The sequence below is a fragment of the Xiphophorus couchianus genome, chromosome 5 (genome assembly GCF_001444195.1).
Source record: "Xiphophorus couchianus chromosome 5, X_couchianus-1.0, whole genome shotgun sequence".
In the NCBI taxonomy this organism is placed as follows: Eukaryota; Metazoa; Chordata; class Actinopteri; order Cyprinodontiformes; family Poeciliidae; genus Xiphophorus; species Xiphophorus couchianus.
The window spans coordinates 24490030-24517394 of record NC_040232.1 but is presented as its reverse complement, the minus strand read 5'-3'; the positions used below and the strand labels follow the sequence as shown (position 1 = coordinate 24517394).

The window sequence follows — 27365 nt, the reverse complement described above, 5'->3', positions numbered from 1 at the left end:
TCCTTCATCTATATAGTCTGTTGTTTATGCACAAATATGCATTCACATTGTGTCATTTTAAAAAAAATATTCCTACTCAGTTGCACTTTTTTTCCCCCCCTCTATCGGACTATGCTAATTTTAATAACAATATTTCCTATGTTGTATATTTGACCTTACTGTTTAGGATGATATTATCACTTATGTTTCTATATTTTTATTGTGTATAAATCTACATGTTTCACATTCCTGCTGCAGCTGAATTTCCCCACAAAGGTATAAAAGTTATTTCTATTCTTTGCTTATTCTAATTGACTCCAAGAAGCTAATTACGATGCTTCCACCTCCGTAATGCACTGTTACAGTTTTGTCCCACCTAGTGCGTTTTGCATGCAGGCCAAATTTATTTACTCACCTTAAATAACGTTTGTGCTGTTATTTCTACATCTCTGTTGTTTCCAGTTTTCATATATTGTTGCACATTATGTCGATTTTTGAAAAAGGATTCCACTCAGTTGCACATTCCTTGGATTGCAGTGCACTATTTCTGACTACTGCATGTTGCGTTTAAGTTGTAATCTTGTCCTTGATGTATACCATGTTATTCTTAATTTTGTCAGTTTGATGTTTTTACTTTCCATCTTTGTGTGAACCTACATGCCCTGATGCTTCTGTTAACCCTGATTTTTTTTTTTAGAAAGGACATTTCTATTTATGTCCAATTCTAAAAGTAACATTTTAGTTTCCTCTGACCAGAGCACCTGCTCACACGTTTTCCATGTCCCTTCAGTTCATTTGTCTACTTAGTCAATAATTTAGCAGTAAAAACGGTTTTTGAATTTAAAATGTTGCTTCTTTAATTGATATATGGTTTGTGATTTTAAAAAATGCAATTGCTTGTGATTAATCAATTACAGAGCCTGCAAATAACTGGATTAAGAATTTTAAGTGAGAAACTCTACCACTGGTGGTTTTATAGCCTAACCCTGTTTTCAACTTCTCCATAAATCCATTCCCGCTGCGTTCACTGATGTTCTCTAATGAAGCTAAAGCCTTCACTTAACTGAGATTAACTGGATTTTGATTGGCCAGTAGAAGGGAATGTGAATGCATGGCGTGCTTTTAACATTTTCATTTCTTGCAGATGTTGAGAATACGGTGGATCGTTTTCCCTCCGCTTTGCACAAATATGTGCAACTTTGTGTTCATCTATAGCCTAAAATCCAAATTAAGGGAGTTTGTGCTCACGTTTTTTGCCTTGCACTTTATGCAAGCGCCACATACAAGCAGGTCAGAAACTCCTCATCGATGTCGTTTATCCTCTGCAGATCGCCGTTTTCGATCTTCCCACAATTCCACCATGTATGCACAATGACGACACTCGACGTTTCGTAGTTGACTTTAGCAACCGGGCCTCCAGACCACGCTTCCATGGAGAGAAAAAAAACCTCCAGAGTCGGGAGATGAAGACATCTCTCAGAAGAAGTCATTCTGTTTGTGTCTTTATCCAACTTCTCATCAGAGGCAAAGAGCCTCTCCTCCTGCGGCATTTCTTCACCAAACAACAAACGGCACAGCTGACCACTGTTTAAAGTCTACAGCATCACTCAGCTCCTATCTCCCAAGCCGCTGATTGAAATCGATAGCCTCACTTGGGGGCTCAAGCCCCAGTCAATCCAACATGCGTGTGTGTGTGTTGAGGGAGGATAGAGGGGGGTTTCCTCCAGCTTACACCCCACCCAGCCAGTACCTGGCCTCTGGCAGAGACAAAGTAGACAGGGAGAGAGGGAGGGAACAGAAGTACAGCGGAGCCACATTGAACAGTGTCAGGCCCTCGGGGCCTACTGGGACTCTGATAAAGTACCTGGACATTTTTATAGACAAACTACTTATTTCCGCCCTCATATCGCTTGGGAAGACAGATAACTTTATATTCCTCTCAGGCAGAGGAATGGAAAGGAACGGGGAGGAAGACAGGGGGAGGGGGAGGAAGGTCCTTTCAGGAGTTTAATTGATCAAACTGAACCCACAAGGGTTTTTTTTAAGATAAAAGAGACTAGCAGTCTCCTCTGTACAATACAGAGATCTTTCAGAGAGCAGAGCCATCACAAAAAAAAGAGATGTAACTCATTATGCAAAGTCATTACCGGCCTCCGACTGTAGTTCTTAAAGAGGAGGAGTTAATGGTGAAACTGTATTGTCAAGGGTGTCCAAAAGGTCATAAAAGTGGTCGTACGATAACACAATTTCACAACGTTCACGTTATTATGCCTGGCAAGTTTTAAGGTCATGTTTTAAAAGTCGAGTCTACTTCCAGGGTCTGACGGCAGCAGGTTCGTACTGAGAAAACAAGAAGCTCATTCACCCATCGCAGCTTCTGACGATCTACGAGGACAAAAAAAGGAGTTAAAGGTGCATAAAAAAATATGGTGTGTGCCAATGTGTGTGTGTGTTTTTAAAGACGCTCTGAGCTTTACTATATACCTTTAAAGCTGGAACACAAGAAGCTCTTCGAGACAGCTGTTGTCACCGCTTTCATTGTTGTCGACGCAGAAGCATCATTCACATGTTTTTGGTTATGAAAAGCCGCAATGATTTCATCACTGTTTTGTACCTGTTCGTCCCAGAAAGTCCAATTAGGACTTATGTAAGCAAGTAAAAAATAAATCATGTTGACGGAAGTGCTGTACTAATATATAACGTTAAATGAAATCTATAATCAGAAAAGAGAAACATAAAATGAAGGTAAGTGGCCGGTGAATACAAATCTGTTTCAAGTGCAGCTTAAACAGACTTGGATTTCCAGTGGAATGCTAGTCGCCAGGTTCAAACTCGTCAAATTCACTGGAGATAAAACCGAGGACTGACTCAGACTAGAGTAAAGTCAATTAGAATTATCTGAGCTGGGTGTTGAGAACTATCGGTGGCAGTTCCAAGATAAAGATTAGGCTTAATTTTTAATCTAACGCACGGTTGAATATATGTTGTTAGTGATTGCTGAACTAATGACTTTAACCAAACTGTGATCAAAGGACACAGCAAGATTTTTGGCACAGACCTTGAGGTAGGAGGACAGGTTGCCACGCTGGTCTTGACATTTTCTGACATAATAAAGACCAACATAAAGAATTTTTGTTTAATCCAAATTGAGGTTAAATACATTCTGTACCATAAAGTTCTTAATGTCCTCAAGACGAGTGATAATATTACCAACCCTGGACTTACCATTATGACTAGTTGGAAGAAACATTGGAGAAAAGAGTCCAGTAAGATTGATTGATTGATAGTTAACGCAATGAATTCAATGTGATTCATTGAATCCTGTTGCGGAAGCCTGTACAAAGGAAACAGGATGGGACCAAAGATGAGACCCTGAGGTACACCACAACCCAACACAACAATCAGCTAAGACTGGTTCTGGTCATACATAGACACTGACCTACACAGGGAAAAACCCCCGGCCCCTGTACGGGTGTAGCGGATAAATACAGATGTCCTCTTTAGCTTTTCCTTGATACACCCTTAAGGCGGACTGAGCAAACGTTTTGGTACCGGACGGTGACCGACTCTCTTAATCTTTACTCTTGCATTATTATAATCTCCTTGTTTTGTTGAGGTCTGGTCTTACCTGAAATAGAAAAAAAACCCCGGTGTTATGCAGCCAGAGCAGAAAGGGCACAACGAGAGTCAGAAGAACTTTATTCCCAATTGTGAGGTGAATCAGTGTAGCACCGTACACAAAACACAGCGCCAGTGTAGTTGTCCATATTTTACACAGATATCCCCAAAGGACTTTCAGCATCACCTCTCTTTCTGGTAGTTTCTGTTTGTAGTTAAGATTGCAATGTTCTTCAAGCACCTGTGTCTTCTTTGCATCATATTTGGATATCTCTGTTTTATAGCTTTCAGTAAAAGTGATCTGATCCTAATGGAGGACAAAGGGCCATTTCATTTGCTTTGAAAGTAGCAAATGAAATGCTGCAAATGAAATGCAGCCCATGTTGGTGCCACATGGGCTGCTGTGTGAATGTCAGAAACTGTGACTATACTGGGATAATAGAGGGACCATAAGTACCTTTAACTTGCTTTTAAACGTCTTTACAGCACAAATTGTCATTTTTATTGTCAATGCATTTATTACTTTTTCTAACTACCGGCAAGGAAGCTGGTGCCCATCTTCAATGGTCAGTGGGTGAGGGGCTTTGGATGGGTTTCGAGTCCATCACAGTGAAACACACAGGACAGACATCCACCCCGACACACACACTCACATGCAAGGGCAATTCAGAGAGAACAATTAACCTAACAATCGTGTTTCTGAACCGAGGGAGGAAACTGGAGTACTCTGAGAGAACCCACGCACGCACAAGGAGAACATGTACGAAACACCCCAGAGACTCTGAGATTCAAGCCCAGGACCTTCTTGCTTGACAGCAACAGTGCTAAGAATTGTGCAACCCTCGTTAACAATCAACTATCAACGATCAGGTGATCCAATATTGGTCAAAAAAATGTCATGACCATAAAGCAGCATAAGCATCGCATATGCCATGGATGGGAGCTAATCTGAGGTTAAGTAACGCCACTGGTTATGAAGAGCAGTACTGGATCTTACAGAGAGGAAATGTTCCAACAGCGGAAGTGCTCTCTTCTTAACACTGAGCTCATTAAATCCCTTTGAAAGGGTGCAAGTAATTACAGCATTAGGTTATCACCTGAACATATTAAAACCATCCAGCATAGCATAGGCACCAATCCTCTTACACTTTGCTGCTGCTATACGACGGTGATATGGACTATAAATTCATCCCCCCACCCACCCACCCCAAAAAACGGAGAATGAAGTTTACATCGGTAACGTTGTTAGTTAGTCCTTTATTTTAAAGTTTTTTGGGGAATGGAGGAGGGGGGATTTCCAGGCAAAAAATGAGGGGAACACAGAAAATGTAGGGGAAAAAATGCTTGGAGACGAGAGTGCACTGATGGCGAGGGGAGGAGGGGGAGAGAGGGATGAAAGAGGCTCAATTCTCACTCCCACTTCACATCACAGGATAGAACGGGTTTGCAAGAGTCGGAACAGGAAGAAAAAAAAAGGCATCTACCTTTCTCATCCAGGCGATAGAGCCTTCTCACAGACGGACTTCAGTCTTCCTGTTGAAAGCAGAGCGGGAGGTCGACGCTTCTACACGGAAAAGAAAAGAAAAAATTCCCGTCGCATCCTTTTTTCTTTTACGATCTCTACTGACTCGTGTTGATAAAAGATGCAAAGTAAAACCCATGCAAAACAGCCTGCTTTATTGTGCCTCTCGTGGCTGGGACAATTAGGCTTACGCAGGAAGAAATAACAGGGTTTTAACTGGACTGTGAAAGGGAGCACATCCTCGGCGTGTGGCGGAAGAGAGAGGGGGGGATTTTGTAAAGATGTGAGAATGCATTAGAATGCAAGAAATGGTGTGATGGCGAGAGGTACGGCTGGGAGAGACAGATCTGCATATGGAAATTAGGGTCTGCGTGGTTAAAATGCTGCTATAACTGCTGCATTATGTTGAATTAGGCTGGGAGGAAACCTCAGCACTCAGACGAGGAAGACTGACTTACAAACCTCCATAAGTGTCCTAAACAGGTGCACTTGTGTCGTAACAAATGGGTGGAAAATGCATGAAATTCTGATATTTCGAAGTACGGTGGCCTATATTTCAAATAAGCCCACTGTTTTTTGCGATAGCATGATTAAAAGACAAGCAGGTGCTGTTTGTTACACACCGTTTTATGAAAGAACGCCATTTGCTGTGTATGTACTACATCAGAAGTACATTTATATTTCATTTAAATAATGCAGACTTTAAGGAAAATAAAAACGTTGACATTTACAAAGTCCTTGAATGGAAAAGAATTTGACTTCTTAGTTTTTATTCTGTTTCAAGGAAAATGGAAAATAAATTCAGACGCTCTATATATTAAAGATCTAGAATTGTCATGTCATAGACGAGTGAGGCTCAAAAGGAAAGCTATCTGGTATATTTATTACTATTTAATATATTTAATACTAATAATAGCTAAAACATACGTTATCTCGATGAACGAACTGGCGATAAAGGAAGTACTCAGCAGGGAAACCTCTTGTCAAGTTTCCGAGACAGGGCAAGTCACACCCCTGTTGAAACTTCTGACCAATCAGGAGACGCGAGGAGACTTTGCGCATGCGTACAATCAAGGCGCGGGAGAGCCCGAAAACCAAAACAACAGTAATGACGACTGGCCAGTTTTTATTCATTATTGCCTTGATTTAAAGTGGTATTTCCACAAAATACAAACATAAAGGAGAGTTTGAAGTCAAAGGTAAGATAGCATTTTATTAAAACGGTATCTGAAACTATTGTTTTTGCTCCTAGCAAACCGTACATACGCATGTAAAATCCTTTTGTTGCAAAAATTGCCGCTTTTAAAAGGCATTTTGAGTTTATTTCATAATTTTAAAGCTGCTGATTATAAAGACTTCATTTTAGACGCTTTGACTTTGGTTGTTATTTTATTATTACTGTCGTATCTTACATATTTGACGTTGTGCTGTACTTTGTCTAGCAAATATTTAAAATGGTTTTAATCGTTGTTTAAATTTAATCTGTCACTTACTGCGTGTTTGTGTGAATACCTGACGCTGACGGTCCACCAACAGCATGGCGGAAGAGTTCAGCGAGTCCCTCACTCCACCAGTGTCCCCCTTTGCAGCGGACAACCAGTGTGACCTGGCGGCCACTCAACCGCCCTGCTTCAGCTGCTGTGAAGCTAAAGACGAGCAGGCTGCAGCTCTGTGCCCTGAGGGATACCTGGGACGGGGATCCCTGAAACGGTATATTCAACATCCGGTGCTCAAGCTTGACCACAAGGCATTATCTGTCGTGCCTGCTAGAAACACTGACATTCTTACAGAGACGTGTGGCCAGTCAAGCTCGAGTTTTCGCGTGAGATTGTGTTAATTTGACCGAAACAAACTTGTGATTAAAGTCTGTTGGTGTTGCTGCCCCTCTGCAGGCTGCTGCTGCGTCTCGACCCGGCCCCTGCTGAGTTTGAGACGGACACGGTGGAGATTTTCGGCTTCCCATGGGTTACTGGAACGGCGCTGGTGGAGTCGACCAAATTGCTCTTTGGCCTGTTTCGGTAGGGAATTTAAATCACCCCCAGTCGATCCGACTCGATTTTTTTTGCACGCTGTCTTCTATTAGACCTCAGGTTTAATGATGAAATGATTTTTAGTAGGAAAGCCCGTTTGTTCCTTCTGACTCTGGTTTGTTGTATTTCAGACAAACATTTTACAAGTTGGAGACTTTGGTTCAGTCGAGTTCACATGACTTTGGTAAGTCGGATTAGAAATAAAAATAAAAATCCTTCCTACACCGTCTCTTTGATTTCAGAATAACCACAAGATCACCAAGATTAACTTGAATAAGCCATAAGAAGTAGGCCTGTCACAATAATATGTTTTGCTGAACGATAAATTGTCCCAGAAGTTATTGTGATAAACGATAATATTGTCGTGTTGAGGCTGCACAGTGGCACAGTTGGTAGAGCTGTTGCCTTGCAGCAAGAAGGTCCTGGGTTTGATTCCCGGCCCGGGGTCTTCCTGCACGGAGTTTGCATGTTCTCCCTGTGCATGCGTGGGTTCTCTCCGGGCACTCCGGCTTCCTCCCACAGCCCAAAAACATGACTGTCAGGTGTGTGCATGGTTGTTTGTCATGTCTGTCTCTCTGTTGCGACCTGTCCAGAGTGTACCCTGCCTCTCGCCCGGAACGTTAGCTGGAGATGGGCACAAGAACCCCTCTTGATCCTAGAACTTTGTGGTTTTAGATATTCTTCACCCAGTCTGACTCTGTTGAGCTACTCTAAGAAGAATGGGAGAAAAAAAATTCAGTTTCAATATGTGCAAAGTCGGTGAAGACAGACGGCGTTTAATGTTTTATCACTTTAAACTGTAACAAAATTCGCTGAATTTATTGGTTTTAATGTGACAAAATGTGATTGGAAGGCATCATAAACATGCATCATTCAATGCTGGGCTTTACATATGTATGACATTTTCCTATAGATATAATGTTACGTTAAATATACCTGCTTACACATTTTTTTTTTTTAGGACAAGCAGGGAATCTGCATTATGAATCGGAGGAGCTTCGGCAGCAGTGTGTTTCGTTTCTTCAGTATGTTAAAGTCTTTTTGCACAGGTAATGTATATATATATATATATATATATATATTTTTTTTTAATCAACATAATTCAGTGTGCTTGCCTGTGATGTTTTATGTTGGATTTTTTTTTTGCTTTGCCCGACATCCTGCAGGTACTTCGAACCGTGTCTGGACGCAGCTCGTTCGCATCCCTACGAGCAGCTGGAGCAGCAGTTCCCCTCTGCTCTGCTGGAAGAACTGTTCGCCGTCACTCTCCTGACAGGACGACTCAAAGACCTGCCCGCAGGCGTACAGGCAGCCTTCAGTATGCAAAACCACGGGAAGGTACAAGTACTGGGTGGAATTTATGATGCGTAAAAATCACTGTATGGGATGAGTCAAAGGAAACGACATAAAGTGATTGCAGCTAACTTTTTTTTTTTTTCCTTAACCTCCCACAGCTCAGTTGATTTCTCTTTTATTGACCCTCAGCTTGAAATTCTCCAATCCTACCCACAGATCTTTCCTCCCTCCTGGCATTTGTTGCACCTTCATCTCGACATTCACTGGTCGGTCCTGGAAATCCTGCATGTGCTGGCTCACAAGATGCAAGGTAAGGATCTGGAACCCTAAGTGAATGATGAGCGGGTTTGTGTGTCGCGTCGAGTCATTGTCGTCGTGGGAACTGTCCGCAGGCCAGGTGGTTTATGCCCACCGGTTCGTGAACCTGACGGGGGAGAACCTGACCGATACGAGTCTGTTTGAGGAGCACCTGGCCTCCCTGCTGTGTGACCTGACAGCTCTGGCCTCGGGCAAATACAGCAAGGTGGGAAAGTCATCCGCTTGTTCTTCTAGTTAAGAGTGTGACACTGATTTCATGTCATTACTACACACTGCAAAAACACAAAATCTTACCAAGTATTTTTTTTTTTGTCTAGTTTCGAGTGCAAATGTCTTAGCAAACTTGAAATAAGACAAAACTAACTTACAAGTAACTTTTCAGCAAGATATAGAAGCTTGTTTTAAGTAAATAATTCCTTAATATTGATGAAAAAGTTCTAGTTCTATTGGCAGATGTTTTAACTTATAACAAGACATAATTTTTCATCAATATTAAAAAATTATTTACTTATAACCATCTTGTATATCTTGCTGAAAAGTTCCATTTAAGTTTTTTCTGTCTAATTTCATGTATAAGAAGATATTTGCACTTAAAACCAGATCCTGTTTGTTGCAGTGCAGTTAGTACATCAGTTCCTCCAGGATGTTGTCATGTTTTTTTCTATGATTGTAGCAGCCTTAGAATGAATGATTTTTCAAAAAGTTGCATTCAAATTTGCACATTTTTTAAGCTTTATTTTTTTTACCATAAGAAAGGTCTTTGTAGAAAAAAAAGTTGAAATTGCTCCAGGTAACCTTCCCAAAAACGATTTAATATAGTAAACATCTAAAGTTCAAAAAATATTTTAAAGTACCCTTTTTGAAGTAGCAGCCTTAATGTAAATGAAATCTTTTCCTGAGGAATTGCCAAAACGCAAAAAAAAAATCCATATACAGTACAGCCATTTAAGTTAACATGAGCTGTATACAAAGTGGAAGCAAATTCAATAGAATCTCTCAAAATGCTCTTTGGAACACACAAAAAATGGCAAATATTACTGTTAAGCGTCACACGTGTTTTCATCTTGCAGGTTTTAAGAGACGTGGCGAAACAGAAAGTTAGAGTGAGTTACTAGGGGGTTAAGAGGATTGGTCAAAATTCAGTCGAGTGCAGTGATTGGTCAGAGAAGATGGAAATACAGAAAATATTAAGGTGATTGGTCAGATTTGTGGAAAAATTATGAATGTGTGAATTTATGTCAATTGTTGCGATCATTGCAACTTCCTAGATCGACTTGTATATGGTTATAGGGCAACAGAGTGCTGTTATCTTAAACTTTTAACTTTTTGGAAGCTTTGTTAAAACTGAAGGGGAAAAAACCCGTTTGCCTAATAAAACTTCAGATGTGAACTAGAAGCTTTTCCTCTCTAGGTGAGACCTACGGAGACGCTGAGCAGCAGTCCCTTCCTCTGCCTCTGCACCAAAGAGCTCTGGGTGCTGCTCATGTACCTCCTGCAGTACAGATATAAAGCTCTGCGCACACAGGTAACAACAAGCGACACTAATGTTAACCGTCGCGTAATAAGTCGTGTCAACGCTGAGCTAACTGTGACATGTGTCCTCTAGTCGTTTTGGAGCTATATGAACCCCTTGCTGAAGCCTCTGGTAGATGGGCAGCCCGCTCCAGAACACCTCGGCAGTCCTCTGACGCACTGTAAAGACCCTCTGGGATTCACATGGTGGCTCCTCACCCACTTGGCCATGTTGGGCCAGTACAGCCGCAACGGCACAATGCAGAATGAGGTGAGAGACAGTTAGGCTCGGTGCTGATAACAAGGTGTGTAGGTGTTATAGAGAGTAATACGCTACTGACATGGTGGTCTGGGAAAGATTAAGTTAAATGTTAAAAGTCTTTCTTCCCCCCCCCCCTGTGATTCCAGAAGTGTTTGGAGGATAACTGGACATTTGTGGAGGGGTTGCTCAAGAAGACCTGTGACCCCAAGGTTTCTACAGTTTTTAAAATGCTTACTTATGTAGATTAATGCAATAGTTAGCTGAAATGAATTCAATCTGTTTGTCATCTAATGCTAGGGTGGGCTTGCAGAGGAGCAGATCAGGATGCATGTGCACTGCTGCCTCAGTCTGTGTCTGCTGTGGGAGCCGAGCACAGCTGCTGTCTCCACCCTCTGGGAGTCCTACAGCAGGAACCTGGTGAGGGCTGCAATCAGAGGGAAACTGGGAGTCAAATCCTGACATGAGTTTATTTTGCAACTAGTATCACGAAATGTTTCGCTTTGATAAGCTGCTTTGTTTGAGCCACAGTCTGGAGAATCTGGAATGTTATTAATGTTTGTTCCAGGTTTGGATGAGAATCATGTTTGTAAAACACGAGTTCCTTTAGTATGGATTCCTTCCTTCTTTTTTTTTTTTTTTGCCAAAAGTGACTTTCTTTAGGCAACAAAAAAAAGTCACTTTTGGCAAAACAAAACAAAAAAAACGACTTATTTTAGAAAGGTGATTAGTAAAACCCCATAATCAGTGTGGTGTGCTTCAATTATAACAAAGTTTAGAACTTTGTTTTGTTTTATGTACACCATCTTACCTGTTCTTCGATATTCAACTCTGAAATCCACAGCACTCAGTCCCGATGAGTTCTTGGCGAGTTGTGTAAAACTAACACCCTGATCGGGTCGCTCCTCTGCAGAACTCCTCGTTCACCGTGCCGTGGTTGGGGGTGTCGGGCCTGGGCGCCGTCTGCAAGACACCACTGGCCTTGCTGGAGCAGGCGCGCAGCTGCTGCTGCCCCTCTGCCCCGCGCTCTCCGGGCCACGCCCAACTCTACAGATCCGCCAACTCGTTCCACATCTTCCTCCGAGTGCTGGCCCTGTGCCTCGGCCAGGACAGGGCCGGCGGCGCCCCGCAGAGGCAGATCAAGGGAAGGTAAGAACGGAGGGGAGACTTCTGCTTCTACCTTTAAAAAGCAGGAATTACACACAGGCAGCTGTCTTAACACCCCATCTATTGTAAAGCAGGGATTTGGGGGTGTTTTGTTTGGACCATTGTGGACAAGGATTTACAAGATTAGTTTCCCCCCCTCCTTCCTTGATCTTAAAACATGCGATTTGTTTAAACAGCTGTTTAGGATTTGTGTGTGTGTGGAGGTGCGTGCCTTCGGGAACGCTCGCACGCCGTGTGCGTTTGCCAACTCTGGAGTAGTTGAGTCGTGTTTGTGTGCGTGCCAGGTGCACCGGCGGACTCTTTGATATTTACTCGGACCCACCAGCGGAGCAGGTGTCTCAGGAGTCAACCACCTGCTCCTGAGCGCAGGCCAGACCCAAGGAGACCACCTACCGCTGCGCACACACAAACACACAACGGTGCACCTGCTCCCGGGAACGCTGACTGCTGAAGGGAGAGGGGAACCGAAAGCTAAACATCTCTCAGGCTGATGTTCTCATCGCCGGACAGCGCCGCATCCCAAGGAGGCTCCGTGCCAGAGAGCAGCAGCCGCGGATAAATCCGGCTAATGACTTCCCTCTGTCTGGAATGTGCTCAGTAGCATCGCAGACATGGGGGCTAATTAGCTAACGAGCGTGGTGGTTAATTCGCCTTAACGAAGCCGCGCTGGTTTCCAACACGGATTGGGGTTCTGCCGCGCGGGGGTGGGGGAGGCCTGGCAGCATCCGGGCTCCGCTTGGGATGGATCCATCAGTCCTCCACTGGAGCAATCCCCTCCCCAGCTCCCGCCTCCTCCCCAACAAGGCGGAGGCCGAGCGTATCGGCGCGACGTCTCGGCGACGCTCTCTTCTACAATGATTGGGATCGGAATCGATTGTGGTGCCAGAAGTTGGGAATATCTGTTAAAAAAAAAAAGAAATCCGTACGTGATAAGCAAACAAACAGTTTGGGAGAAGACGGAAAAATCCCCGGTGTGCCGCTTGTATCCCATTATCCAGATTACCGGCGCAGGACAGCGATGGCAATCAGGATCGGAATCGATTGCGGTGCCATAAGTTGGGAACAGCTGTTTGCTGCAGCTTAAAAACAAGTAAAAAAGCACAAAAAAAAAAAAAAAAGAAAGAAAGAAATCCGTCTGAGATAAACAAACAAGTTGGGAGAAGACGGAAAAATCCCCAGTGTGCCGCTTGTATCCCTGTTAGATATTGTACTTATCTGTATTATCGGCGGGACACCGACGACAATCAGGATCGCAATCGATTGTGTTGCCAGAAGTCAGAAACATCTGTTAGCACTTAAAAAAAAACCAAAATGAAAGTGACATAAACAAACAAACAAGTTGAGAGATGACGGAAAAACCCTCAGTGTGCCGCTTGTATCCCTGTTACATATTATCCACTCATGTATTTAAATCTCCTTCCCCTCCAGCTCTGACCGCATGCTTGGCCACTCTCTCCTCTCTCAGCCTCCTGTAGGCGTCAGTAAGCCGGATTTGGTGTTAACCTGGTCTCTCTCCCCTCTCCTCTCCCACCCCCATCGGTTTGAAGCGATCCTTTCGCACCAGCCGTACCTCTTTACACTTCAGTTTGTCTCGGGATGCGCGCCGTTTGTGTTTTGACCCAAACAGCAGCTCGGCTCACCTGTGTGGGCTGCAGCTGTGTTTGGGAGATGGGGCTGAAGGGGGTGGAGGGAAATGCAGGGGGCTTTGGCTTTCTGTGTTCTCCTGCCAGGGAAGCAAACAGCGGGGCTGGGTGTGTGGCGACGGGCGTGTGTGTGTGTGGATTTATTGATCTTTCGCCGGTGTTGCAGTAAATTGGTTTGGCTGTGGAGAGAGGGACCGAGCGCCTACCGCTGCGTGTCTGAGTGTCTCTGACATTTAACATGATCTTTAAAGGCATTTCTCCACAGCGCCCGCAGGATCTAACGCCGTGCTGGGTGGTTCTCTGTTCTTACTCACTCTCCTGCTTATTCCTTCACTCTGACACACACACACACACACACATAGATGCAGAAGCTGGGCAGGTCAGACTCTCTCCTGGAGATTAGGGGGTGATGGAAGCAGTTGATGAGATGCACAGCAGGGGTGGAGAGTTCCCTTTGTCAGCATTTAAAATCATTCCTTCCACTTAAAAAAAACACTCCTAATCAGCTTAGCTTTGGTTAAAAAGTTTAAATGGAAAGAAAATGAACAAAACTAGGGGCGCATCGAAAAATCTGCCCTGATTTTCTTGATTTCGAGTGATCGGCCGAGTCAACTGATGTCTCAACTGATCTTATCCGCACATCCTTTTAAAGTTTTAATTCATTAAAAAAACTAAGTTGTCCCTTAGTATGTTAATCAAAAGGCTTTGAATTTTGTCTTGCCGGGGCTCGTATATTCTGTGCATTTGTTTTTTTTTCTCCTGAGAATTTTCTATCAGGCAAAAGTTGGAGTCGCACACAGACATCTTCATTGCGTTCTGTGACTTGAGACAGCTAGCTATCTAGCTAATGTTTTGTGTTTTATGTTGGTAGGTCTTAAATTCCATTCATAATGGTCCACTGCGATGGTTAAAAAGGTTTTGAGTTTGAGTTGGTGAAACCTGCAGAGAGAGACTCGGTTATCTGCCTCTTGCACAGGTCTGAAAATCAGCCACTGTCCATTTTTGATTGGCAGAGAGAGCTGGCTGACAGACCCGCCCACCAGGTCATGTCACATTAACAATAGTTACCCCACTTTTTGGCAACAACCTAAGAATTTTATTGCTACATTTGCTAAATTCTGTATCGGACAAAATTGGAATCGGCAGGTCCGACTTTTTAAAGATCAATAATCAAATATCGGTCAGAAAACCGCAATTGGTGCACCCTTAGAAAACAAAACTGTTCATTGTCTGATTCTTTTTTGCACATTTTGTCTACAACTACAAGCTTCACTCTACTTTTTATTTTTATTTTGTGACCAATACAAAGTAGTGCAATAAATGTGAAGTGGAAGGAATAGGAACATTTCATCCAGTCTGACTCGGCTTGTTTTGCAAAGTTGTGCAGCTTTTTTTCTACAAAGTATTAAATTATTTTCAGATTTCTTTGAGTTGGTTTGTCTTATAAACCTTCAAAAACATTGAAATGTGTGCTTGTTATAGGGGTCTAAATACTGTAGCCATTTTCTAATGATCCTTTCCTCTGACCATGTTGTCTCTGGTCTTCTGCTTCCAGGATTTACTCCAAGTTCTCAAAAAAGAAGATGCAGGAGCTGTCTGAAGGCGGCCTCATGAACTTCCTGCTCCTCTTCCTGGTGGTGGCCAGGCAGGCGGAGCTGGAGGACGTGGCCAGCAGAGCCTGCGAGCTGCTGGGCTTCTTGCCCTCTAACTGCCCCCCCGCACATCGAACACTGGCCTGGAGAGGGCAACTGTCACTGCTGTTGCTTTTCCAGGTTTGTTTTCCGAAAACATCCATAATTCCCCGCCCCACCTCCCACAGCACGTCCGCAAGTTTGGAAATACTTCCGATTTGTCGGTCCGCAGGAGAGAGGTCTGGATGTTGGCGCTCAGGCCGGTTGCCTGGCTTCCTCTTTCAACGAGACGGCCAAGGAGTTCTACAGTAAAACCACAGAGGCGTCCCGCAGGCTCGCCCTCTGGGGGCCCCTGGGTTCCTACCTGGAGGGCGTGGCCGAGGTGTTCGAGACGAGCGCCGGCCTCGGCCTGTCGGAGGAGAAGCTGCTCGGCGAGGGCTTCGATTGGCTGCTGCCGGCGTGTCGTCAGTCTGAGTTGAACTCCGTCCTGAGCTTTCTGCAGATCGTCCTGGCACAGCTCAGGTGAGAACGCTGCCGTTAACGCTCGGCAGCTGCATCAAGGCTCCTCTAGTCTTGAACTTTGTAAATCAGTGAAACGGGACCAGCAGAGAAGAGTGTTTTGCTCTCCCCATCCCTTCGTCTTCTTCTTCTTCTTCTCACTCTTCATGCTGATAAAAGGACAATTGTGAAGTCACTGTGTGTGTGTGTGTCTCTGGAGGCTCGCTGACCCCAAAACGGCCCTCCCCAGGTGCTGCCGGGGCCCTGATTAGAGTTACAGAGCCAGGGGACACCTCTATGGGGCCCCTTATTGTTTTGAGAGCGGCTGCAGGGCTGCGGCTTTGTTAGAAACTTCGGCCGGTGGAGCATCAGGACGGGTTCATCTGCGGGACGGGGGTGTTGGTTACATGAACGACCCCAGCTGAAGGTCAAAGGGAGACGGAGGAGACGGTGTCTGTTGATGTGGTCGGGGAGGCGAGGAGGAGCAGAGATGAGGGTTACAGACTAAAGAAATCAGGTTTTTGGATCCTTTCTCATGTTTTCAGAAATGGCATCCATTATTTCTCAGCAATGCACATGTTGTCTAGTAGAGGGGGTTTTCTTACAAGATTTTTCCCAGCTCTAGTATTAATAATTTTCAATATTTTACTATAAAGGTCCAAATCTGACCAGGTTAGCCCTAAAGACAAGTAGCCCTACTGCACAATGCCGCCACCGCCACCTTGTCTCACTGCCTCTAGTTATTTCTGCAAGGTCAGAAACATTAATAAATGATAATCAAACTGGAAAACCGAACCTTTGTGAAACCGTCTCACATGTTTGAGGATAGGTTTAATGGTCTGGTGGTCCATCTTTGAAACCTTAAACCCGCACAGATGCCCACACCCCAAAAGCCTCACAGTGACCCAGGTGTAAGCAGTCTGGTTCCTATAACATCGCATCTCATTAACTTCAGTAATCCCAAACTTTCGGACTCCGATGTGAGGGAAGGGGAAGGGCAGGGCAGACATTTGCACATTAATGGACCAAGGAGGGAGAGAGGAAAGAACTCCCAGAGGCAGCCCCCTCCACTCCTCACCCCCTGTTAATGCCTCGAACCACGCTGACCCATTTAGCCAAACAAGAACCCTCTTTCCAATACATCCCACCGAATTAAACCTAATTCCTAAAGCCTGGCGATTCTTGGTATCGCTTTGTGATTAATGTCTCTCCCTGTGAAACAATTAATGAGTAATTATGAAGCCTGGCAAATTTAGCCAGTGCATCATTATGTCTATTAAGAGCCATGTGGAATCTGCACACATTAAGAGAATTATTCTGCCAAACGGCGGAGGGTCCGGGCGGTGGCCCTTCACGGTCACGGCGCTGAGGCAAGACGCCATAATTCCTCAGTTTGATTTCTGTCCATGACCCTCTGCTTCGGATTGGTTGACCAGACAATGAGCTGGCATTGGCTGGCCCTGTTGGGTTTTTTATTTTCTTTAATATTACTTATGCTTGCACAAACAATTAATTTAGCACATCTTCCGTACGATAGGATTGAAACATAATGTATAATTGGTACAGAGTGTTTGTCCTTAAAAAAGTCCAACATTTCGACACATTACTTATCATTATGCAGTTGAGATAAATCGTACTTACCTCAATGTCCAAAAACTCCTGACCGCCTAAACTGCTAAAAGCTTTAGTCACTAATAGGCTTAGCCGGATATTCTTTTGTTCCCATTCATTTCTGCTGTTGCATAGTCGTTTCCTGTTCTTTGTATTTTTCTCAATATAAAATTAATTGTTCGGATAAGCTGCGACTTCTGACCGAAAGAGTCGTTAACAGAAGACGCCCAGCTGCGCTACTCTTCCTATTTCGACGCGACATTTCGTCTAGGCAAGAGAGGAGAGGAGCGCCATCTAGTGATTGTAAATACGAATTGCAGGCTGCAGTCAAATACGGGAAACCGGTCCGGTATGGGACACTTAAATTTGGCTTAAAATACAGGATACCCTGGTATAATATACCCTTGCTAGCTAGTTAATCGTTTTTTGAGTGGCGCTAGTTGCTTTTTTACATTTTCAGACAGTAGGTGGGATGTGGGCAGTGTGGGAAAAGAGAGATGCTGCTAAAGTGCCGTATATAGTCCTAGTCGACTCGCGAGATGACTGTAGCTTCTGGTTACGGGGCGCTAGTAGAAATTTATTGGCGTTTCTATTGCCAACATTCGTTTCCGCCACTGGCTTCATTTCTGTTGTCAACCCATACGATGCTAGGCGCATTATATGTAAGAGAGCAGAATAAAGAGCTCAACACACTGAAGGCGACGTCGCTTCCTCTCCATTCGTTTCCTACGGAACTTGCGCGATGAGGCGTTCAAGGGATAGGCGAACGTCGTGTATGTGAAATTTTGAGCTAGTCCACGCGGACTAGAAACAAAAAAATAAATTTGACTTACTGAAACTTGCAAATATCCAGTCATAAAAAATAGCACTCTTTATTATTTGCATTAAACGACTTAGTAAACACTGAAGCATTTTATTTATTTATTTTTTCTGTAAAATAAATGTGCAAACTTGCATCACCTAGAAAAAGACACAAATTAATTGAAACCTGTGTCCTTGAATGTATCTGAGGATTCTGTCTGGTGTTTTTAGGATGCAAAGTACTCTCTCTGCTTTTTCTCTCAAAGCAGAATAAGAGGGAAAGGGTGACAGTCTAATGGTATTTAGCCTTGCTGTGTGTCGGGGTGTGTGTGTTTGTGTACTGTATATAAGAAGCCACAAAGAGGGAGGATTAAGAACGTTTTCTGATGATGTCTTGTACAATGAGGGTTGATGGGTGTGAAAGGCCCATTCCGCTGTAGTAACAAGCCTAATGAATTCAGACTCTGATCGATTGTCTCAGCTCTCTGGATTAGACGCAACCTTGCTGGAAGGGAAGACGGTAGGCGTGTGTGTGTCTGTGTGAGGAAGGAAGGAAAGGGGGTTGCTGGTAGTTCCTCAAACCTTCTCCTGCACACTTTAACCCCTGCGTTTTCACACCGCCGTCCAGGAGAATGAGAGGGACAGGAGGATCATCGTCAGTCTAAATGAGATTACAGCTCCTTCAGCTGCTTATCGGGGGCTAATGCCAGCCACTGTGGGGCTGCTCTGCTAGCCAGGGCCAGGGATGAGCCAGACGAGCCAAACTACGCTCTGTGTACAGGGGATCAGCATTAGGCTCCACTGTATGCCTGTGATATCCTCCTTCCTCACACCCCCACCGCTCCTCCTTCTCCTCCTCCTCCTGACTGCAGCGCACCACCACACTCAGTAATCCCCCCTGAGACAGCAGAGAGAGAGAGAGAGAGGAGACATGAAGGAGCAGTGAAAGACAGAAACAGGGGAGCAAAGGGGAAGGAAAAGAGGGAGGGGTTTTGGAGCCCAACCAAGAGGGAGTGTTGTTACATTTTATAGAATTGTTTATCTGTTCTCGTGTTTTAAGGATTTGTGTGTGTGTGTGTGTGTGTGTGTGTGTGTGTGTGTGTGTGTGTGTGTGTGTGTGTGTGTGTGTGTGTATTCTACCAGACGGGTCCATCAGCGCAGCGTCCAGTCAGCGCCCATCCCGGCCTGGGCTCCGGCTCCAGCCAGTGTGATTAGGGAGCGCCACCTAGCGGTAGCTTCCGCTCTGTGGTTGCACTTTTTCCCCTTTCTGCGCAGCTTACGCCTCTCCCAGACCCCGCCGGCCCAGCTGGCAGATGCTGCTGCAGGTACACAAAGCCCACTGAGAGGAAAACAAGACGAGAAAATATGGAGGGAGAGAACGAAAACAACAAGAGAGAGAGCATAGTTTATATGAAACTTTTATATTTATTATAGAATAAGATAAAAAAAAAATGTGTACAATTTTAAATGCAGAAGCAGGGCTGAAATGATTGATTGGCTTAATTGTGATTAGTTGAATATTGAAATGACCGTCAACTATTTCAGTAATCATTACCTGGAGTATACAGACTCCATTTGCTGAAAGAAAAAGACACTCAGCAGGAATTAAACCAAAGCTGTACAATGAATATCACATCTGCACATATGTTCAACCCAGAAGGCCCCAGGAGCTTTTGATTCTCCCGGTTCAAAATCTGTAAAATAAACAAACAAAACCTGCCATTAAGAATCTTTTGTCATGCGGTTATTAATCTGTTAATCCAAAAGCCCTACACTCTACTGATGAGCTGAACAGAAAGGGCTGAGCTTTTCACATGTTGTTAGAAGTATTTCTTTCTCTGCATTCTTTGCTTCAAATGATCAAGCGTTCACTCATTGCATGTTAGCCAATAACATTTTGTTTTGGTTGTTTAGAAAAAGGAAGTGAATTATTTGTTATCATATATTGATGTTTTTATGAAAAAAGACTTACCGGTAAGTGTCTAAATGAAAATTTCTTCAGAATGTGCCATTTTTTTTGTCTGATTAATCATAAAGATAATCAATTATTAAACCAATCGTGAGTTGCAGCCCTATGCAGAAGATTGAAGTTGGCTAAAGTGAAATTCCAAGGTGGTCTAACAGCAGAGTTGGATTATGTTGCACCTGTTTGAGGATTAGGATTGTTCAGGACTCGTTTGCTTTTCTTTTCAGGTTTCACCTTGCTCGCCTTTGACCTGCCCAGTTCTGCCCCTCAGGACCTGCAGCCCAACCCGGTTCAGACCATCATGCAGCTCTTCGGCTGGGACGATATGGTCCACCCGCTCCTGGTGACGCGCTACCTTCCCCATCTGCTCCAGAACAGGTTAGACTCAACCTTTCACATCCGTCCGCATCACAAAAACATTGTGATGTTTTTGAAATATCAAGGTTCCCTGAGGTCCTAAACCTGAATAGATAAAAGGTTTTTTTTCACATCTTAACCTCTTTTTAAGTGTTATTTATAATAGTTGTTATATTAAAAGCATCCAATCCTCTTACGCGTAGCTGGACTCATTTGTTTGTTGTCAACACAAAAGGATTTTCATATTTCTGCATCTACTAAACAGTAAATCCTGGCTGAAGCCCTTCTGTCAGAGAATAAGAAGTGTGAATGCCGCAGCAGCTCGCGTTAAGTGTAAATTACAAATCGCATTCATTCCCCCTCGTATTTTTAGCGTCAGTCTCCGCTTCTGGCTGTGAACATATTGTGTTTGTTTCTCATGAAACGTACCTGCGACACCTTATATACATAACTTACCTTTCAGTGAGCTGGTGTCGTCGCTAAGCGGCGCGGCCCCTGGTTCGGCTCAGGGCCTCTCAGTGAGGGCCTGGATCCGATGTGTCCTACAGCAACACCTCCACAAGAACCCAGACGGAACGGAAAGCAAAACGGGTAATTGGGTCCAGAATTCCATCAAACCACACATTACTTTCTTTTTCTTCTTTGTATGCATATGGTGCATCAGTTTTCACGATTTCAAACTTCTAGCACGTTATCTCTCAGTGTTTTTCCTTTTTAGTAGAGGTGCTTGAATTGCAGTTTTCTGACCAATCACAGATCTCAGAAAAGCCTGACCTGCCGATTTTGACTTTGTCTGATATCAATTTTGTTGTCTAAAAATAGCTAAATATAGGGACAAAATTTCTAATTTGGGAACAGTGGTGTGGCTACTGTTTACTAGGCTTCTGCACATGCCCACTCAGTCAGCAGAGTGTCTGTGCATTCTTCAAACATCTTAAATTCACATTTCTAAAATCAAGGCCTTAAAGTGTCTTAATTAAAAAAAAATTTAAAGTCAGCCTTAAATATGTTAGCCACAGGTCTTAAATTTTGTGGTGACAGAACTATTTTACGTTTTATATTCTATATAATTTATTTTTCTTTTGGGACTTTTCTGTCAGGCAAAATTTCAGTCACATGCAGACGTGGTTGTGTTCTGTGACTCAAGGCAGTTGAAGCTACCACCGCTAATCAGATGCTACCCTTGCTAGCTAGCTTTTTTGCCTCTATCATGGGCAAGTGGTTGGATGACATTCATTTTCAGCACTGGCTCAATTCGGTTGGCAACCCATATGATGTGAGGTGCATTCTGGGTGAAAGAGTCTTGCTTGGGCTATAGGAAAGATCCACAACCAGATCTAAGAAGTTTCACTGTTTTATGTAGTTTGATTGTAATAAAGCAGATCCCCTCACACACCTTTCATATTCATTGTTTGTTTTTGGTCCTAAATTTCATTCACAGTGACACTAAATAGGTCTTGAAAAGTCTTTAATTAGTTTTTCAGACCTTTTCAGAGGTAGAGAAGATCACTAGATAAGATCGTTTTCAATCTCCCAAAATGAAGAAAATCAGGGTCAATTTATCGACACACCCCTGCTTTTTAGATATTTCTCCAAACTTCTTCTTTATCAAATATTGCAGTTTCTGAATACTTCCTATTTTTTTGCCCCAGCCCGGGCAGTGGGGGAGCAGCTGTGCGAACTGACCCGGCTCGTCCTGCGACTGCCAGAGGTGGACGGCTTTCTTCAAAGAGCCGGACTTCCTCCCCCGGCTGCCAGGCCCGAGCCGACTGCAGCCCTGGAGACGTTCGTCAAGGTAACACTTCAGCCTGTCGCAATAAATCAATAAGTCAGTTAATTGCAATTACAATGAGCTAATTTCCAGTCTGCTGAGGATTTTTGACTGACTTTTGAAGGGCAATTTTGTTTACAAAAACTTCATAATTCATTTTATTCATGGTTTCAGTTTGTCTGGTTTTTTTATTCCTGTTTTATTTATTGTTTGTTTTGGCTATATAAAATCTACACCAGTTCCAGCGTGGAGTGCTTTGTACAAATGTTTTTTGGTCTTTGAGAGCTTGAACTTGGATTATTAACCAATTATTATCATTATATTAGTTAAAAATTATCTTAAAACAAGAATATAACAATTTATTGTCCAGCAAAATTTATTATCATGACACGGCTGGTAACTGTTTCTTACTGGTGACAGATGCATTTGCAGTATTTATGATAATATATGAGTTAATCTTGCTATACTGCTGGCTTTTGACTCCAGAATGTCTTGTTTTTCCCCCCCAAGTTGTTATATAATATATTGTAAAATACATTCTGCTTGTGTCCTGGTCATGTCAGGTCTGCAGCAGCCTGTGTTTACAAACCAAACGTGTTCTCTCCTTATGTGTTTTACGTTGTCAGGCTGTAGGCAGTGTTTACAGCGGGTTGCAGCTGCTGTCGGAGCGGTCGGCCATGGCGACCAGAGCCCTGGACTACATCGGTGACGTCCTGAAACATGTGAAGCCGTACGTAGTCAGCAAGAACCAGGAGGGGATGCAGCTGGCATACTGGGCTGTGGGTACGTAGAGAATCAGCATGTAAACACAGCGTAGAGTACAGAAATGTTCTCTTTTTTTTATTATTGTTGCTAGAGTTGGGTTGATTTGTTGCTGTGCGTCTCCAGGTTGCGTAGTGAAGCATTGGAGCCCCCTGCTGGCCACTTCTAAAGCACAGCAGCTGCTGTTCCGGGTGGTGGACGGGCTGCTGCTGCCGCCCAAGCTCCCGCAGCAGGACAGAGCTCTGAGGGACAGCTTACCGCTTTATCTGCAGGTTAGGACAGACATCTGCTGGACGCAAACCAGAAAAACCATCGTTTGCCACTTTGTTCCGAGGATTTGACTCTGATATCGAATCCTCCCCCAGGGTCTGTCGGTGGCGTCGGGCGTGTCTCAGTCCCAGGGTGCCGGCCTCAAGCAGCAGCTTCGCTCTGTAACCCGCAGATACCTGGACCACTTCCTCCCCGCCTCGCCCTCTCTGGGCGTGGTCGCCAACCACCCGGTGCTGCTCGGTGCCTGTGAAGGCGCGCCGACCGCCAGGGGAGCGGCGCTGAGGAAGACCGTCCTGGAGGTGCTTTGGTAGGTCTCTACAGCCGAGGATTGGGGAACCCTTTGACTATAAAACTCCAACAGACTAATCACCTTTTGTTGCTTTTTGCAGCGAGAATTTCCTGCAGTTCAAAAGCCACGCCCCCCCGCCTCGCCTCGCGTCCGTCCTGATGTTCCTGTTGGAGCTACTGAGGCGAAACGCCGACACGGACGCCTCCCTCCTGTTGCTGCCTCTTCCAGCTCTGCTGCGTTGTTTGATGCTGGTCAATGAGCCGACGGGTAAGACAAACAGCCGAAGTGAAGAGAGGAGTTACGTGTACGTGGCACTAAGTGCACCAATACGAAAATATGGTTTGTTATCAATATCTGACATTAACATTGATGCTATGGCCGATAAATGATATTGACATCCATATATTTCTGTACCATTTCAACACCTTTGGAAAGTTAATAAAACCACCGGATGAAAATAAATATCAGTTGGAATCATTGGCCTAGTTTTCCTTATCGGACTGATACCAATACGTTACAAAATGACTAAAATCGGCCGATACTGATGTTAGCGCCGATATATCCTGCATCCCTACACTGCACTTTATACTCAATTCGACTTGAGTTTGAGTTTTAATCCCAACAGATTTGCAGCTGCATGCGTGCCGCACTTTTCAGATTTTTATTCTGTTTCACCATTGTGCACAACTTTTGTGTTTGTTGGATAAAAACGCACACGCAAAAAAATAAAGCTTGTGGTTGTAAATTGATGAAATGTAAAAAAAAAAAAGTTCAAGGTGTATGAACTGATATTAATGTCACTGTAAGGCTTCAGTTCATTTTACACATATGCAAAGACAAAATTAACAAGTGTACGTGTGTGTGTTATTGTTTGCCCAGTGAGGAAGATGAGCATGGATGCGCTGCAGCTCGTGGTGGAGCGATGCGTCGCTGCGTCTACCGTGAGGCCATGCGAGTTGATGATCGCCGCCTTACGGTAACTTCACTAAATATCTTCAGCGTTGCATCATTTCCCTGCATTATTACACATTATTAATTAACAGCAGTTAAAACAGGCTGGGAGATTTCTAATCGTTTGAATGTGAAGATGAGCGGTTCACCCTGAAACTGGGAACTTCCTCTCAATGCGATCCCGACGCTCTCAGGTCGTTCGTGGAGAACGTGGGCGTCTACGACAGGCAGGTGTACGTCGTCCTGGAGACGGTTGCCGTCTTGGATCCCGCTGCGGTTCGAGCTCTCATCCCCAGCCTGACTCTCAGTCTGAGGAGCAGCGAACACAAAAGGGGCCTGGGCAAGAACATCGCCCTGAGGTGAGCACCATGAATCACAGAGGAGGTCAAGTAGGCACATTTTTCACAGCCTTTAAGCTATTTATAAGCTGTCTATACGGGAAGTCGGGGATTTTTTAAATATATAATATTATTGTTATTGTAAGGTGACGCATCTTTCTGTTGCAGGAGTGCATACATGAAGCTGCTGTCTCTGCTTGGACAAAGTGGGCAGGAGGAAATCAACAGTCTAGAGAGCGACTGTGAGGTTTTCCTCTAACAAACATTTTCATCTGGGAGAAATCGAACTTTCTTAAGTGTGTTTGTGGTTAACTGGACCATCCATCACGTCACTGAAATAATAAGAAAATTGTCTTAAGAGGCACAATAGGTGGAACCTGAACATTTTCAGAGGTGTACATAATGCACATATTGTAAAAAAATCAAATAAAGGTCTAGCTTTTCATTGACATTTTCTACATTTAAAGAGAAATCCTCACCTCTGATCTCCAAGTAGCAAAGAATGCGAGCTGTCGGGATCCATCTCTGCTCTAATTCGCAGATACCATGACAGTCGTGGGCGAGCTCCAAATAGTTCAGGACTTCGAGAGAAGAAAATAGCGGAGAGGGAGAGAATGGAGGGAACTGTTTGTTCCGATCCTCTCATTCTCGCCTTCTCTAAGTTGCAGCAATCTCTTGCAATCTGGATTTGGCTCGCACCTAATCACGTGAAGTCTCACTCTTGTCATCCAAAATCACCCAAGTCTCATTTTCTGTCATTGCTAGTCATTTTTCAGCCTCATCTTGACTGCGGAGCGTCTCACCGGGTGGGTGGGGGTGGGTGGTGCAAGCTTTGTCCTGCGATGGCAGCAGTATGAGAGGAAAGCACATGGAATGTGAGAATGTTTTAATATCTGCATAAAATTATCTTTAACTCCATAAAGAATTGCCAACAACCAAGCTTTGATGTCCTTTAAGTAGCATCTTTATTCTGCAGTTTCTTCCGTATATTCTTGCAGACATGTTGCTTCGGATACATGAGGGATGTGCAAGCACTTTTTTTTTCTCTCTCTCTCTCTTTCTCTTTTAGTAAAAGCAAATGTTTGACAATGCAGAATAATACGTATTACATGATTGAATGTCCAGACATTCATTTAAAAACACAAACAAACAGTCTTTGGGTCCTGAGCATAAAATAAAAAGCCTCAATAGCTCACACACCAGCTGCGTTTCCATTGACCGTATAGTTGTGCAAATTGGAATTACTGAATGTTAATAATTAAATTTTAGGAATGAAAACAACCCGATTTCGGAGAGAAAAAAAACTCACATTTTTGGGTAAAGTTTTTGCAATAAGATTAAGTGATTTTTCGGCCATGCCAAAATTTGTTCATTTCGCAAAATTGCGACAGAACGGCGTTTTTTTTTTTTTCACATCACGCGAGTCACATGATCAACAGTCGGCTGTTGACAAAGAAGACAAAGAAGACGACAACAGGAAGTGGCAGGAGAATGTTTCTGAATGACTTATCATGTGAACAAACATATTCACGTCTGATTTTAATTGCGTTTCCAATTTAGTGTTAACGCAACAATTGCGAAAATGTAGTTTGTTTTCTCGACAAAGGTTTTGCACACATTTTTAAAGGAAATGCAGCTACATTCTGTGTGTTGAATCTGTTGTCAAATTCACATCTTTTAGGGGATTAAAAACAAAATTCAAGTGTTGCCTCTGCAACATGTTCGTCTGGGTCCGCCTAGGAAACTCGAAATGGGAATTGATGGACATTGTTGATGTTTTTTGTTGTTGTTGTTTGCAGGGTAGAAAACCCTGATTCCGGCAACTTTCCGTTTCCTGTGGCTGGTCGGACCGCTCAACTATATTTACCCCGTCTGTCTCAACAGAGGTGACGGGCCTTCCAGTGAGTCTCAATGATGTCCCGGTCTTAATACAGGAGGAACAGCTTTAAGAAGCGGCACGGCTTCCCCCGTTACACCCACGCTAGAGCAGCCAGTTCTCTTTACTGGCTGTTTTTCCTCATTCTGGTTCGCAAGCGCCGACGGATCTGTCGTCTGGTTCTCAGACGTTTTCCAAGTCAGTGGGCTACACAGCACCTATCCTGTGATGGGGTACTTGTAGCGTCTGGAGGTTGGGGCAGGTGAAATAAGGAGCCGGGAGGAAACAGGTTGCAATCCCGTTTGAGGCGAAAGGCAGTGTCGGTCCGTAGAAAACCTCCTCCTTCCCCTCCGTGCTCAGATCCAGCACCTGAAACAGGAAATTCATTCTGTAGTACCAAAGCCTGTTGCAATAAGCAATAAATCAGTTAATCGCAGGATAAATTAAAACAAGCTCAATAATTTCCATTTGCACGATTTATTGTTTTTCTTTTTGTTTCTATCAAAAACTGCACGACAAAAGTCTTCGGTTTGGTGCTTTGGTCTCAACTAGCTCTTTTTTTTGAAGGACAGTTTTGTTTCTGTTTTATTTATGTTTGTACATTTAAAATTTCTTCCAATATTAAATGTTCATTAGAATTTAAAGTTTATTGGTCTTTGAGAATGTGTTCATACGTTATTGTGTCATTAACTTCATATAACCTGAAAATAGTCTCAAAACAACAAAATGCAAACAGCAAAATTTGTTATCATGACAGCCCAGCAGTACGGGGATCCTTTAATATGGCATATTTTCATGGCAGCAGTCAGTGTAATGAGGAGTTACTGTAGGTTGAGAAAGTATTTCTCAATTAACTTAAATTAAAGTTTATTGATCTTTGAGAACGCAAGCTAGCGTTGC

At 43.7% G+C, this 27365-nt stretch overlaps 2 protein-coding genes across 3 annotated transcripts in view; one reads left to right on the top strand and one right to left on the bottom strand.

Annotated features, from left to right (window-relative positions):
• The first annotated feature begins 5027 nt into the window (after positions 1 to 5027).
• On the top strand, positions 5028 to 26602 carry mms22l (MMS22-like, DNA repair protein). Of its 2 annotated transcripts, XM_028016834.1 has the most exons (27): positions 5028 to 6318; positions 6656 to 6829; positions 7012 to 7137; positions 7281 to 7333; positions 8111 to 8198; positions 8316 to 8487; positions 8662 to 8755; positions 8838 to 8968; positions 10175 to 10288; positions 10370 to 10546; positions 10684 to 10746; positions 10835 to 10954; positions 11448 to 11683; positions 14900 to 15116; positions 15208 to 15497; positions 19029 to 19210; positions 20079 to 20229; positions 20672 to 20799; positions 21861 to 22003; positions 22606 to 22762; positions 22868 to 23013; positions 23107 to 23318; positions 23401 to 23567; positions 24180 to 24276; positions 24446 to 24610; positions 24758 to 24831; positions 26389 to 26518. In XM_028016834.1, the coding sequence occupies exons 2-27, from the start codon at positions 6657 to 6659 to the stop codon at positions 26391 to 26393; spliced, it is 3681 nt and encodes a 1226-aa protein (XP_027872635.1). In that variant the 5' UTR covers positions 5028 to 6318; position 6656; the 3' UTR covers positions 26394 to 26518. The 2 variants fall into 2 exon arrangements, with proteins under 2 accessions (XP_027872635.1, XP_027872636.1); XM_028016835.1 differs by lacking the exon at positions 5028 to 6318 and having other exon boundaries at positions 6657 to 6829; positions 26474 to 26602.
• klhl32 (kelch-like family member 32) overlaps positions 25531 to 27365 on the bottom strand; it is a 33479-nt gene continuing 31644 nt past the window's right edge. Inside the window, exon 11 of the mRNA XM_028016837.1 lies at positions 25531 to 26834. Within this exon, the coding sequence (XP_027872638.1) occupies positions 26673 to 26834 (162 nt within the window). The 3' untranslated portion in view covers positions 25531 to 26672. The remainder of the gene's footprint in view (positions 26835 to 27365) is intronic.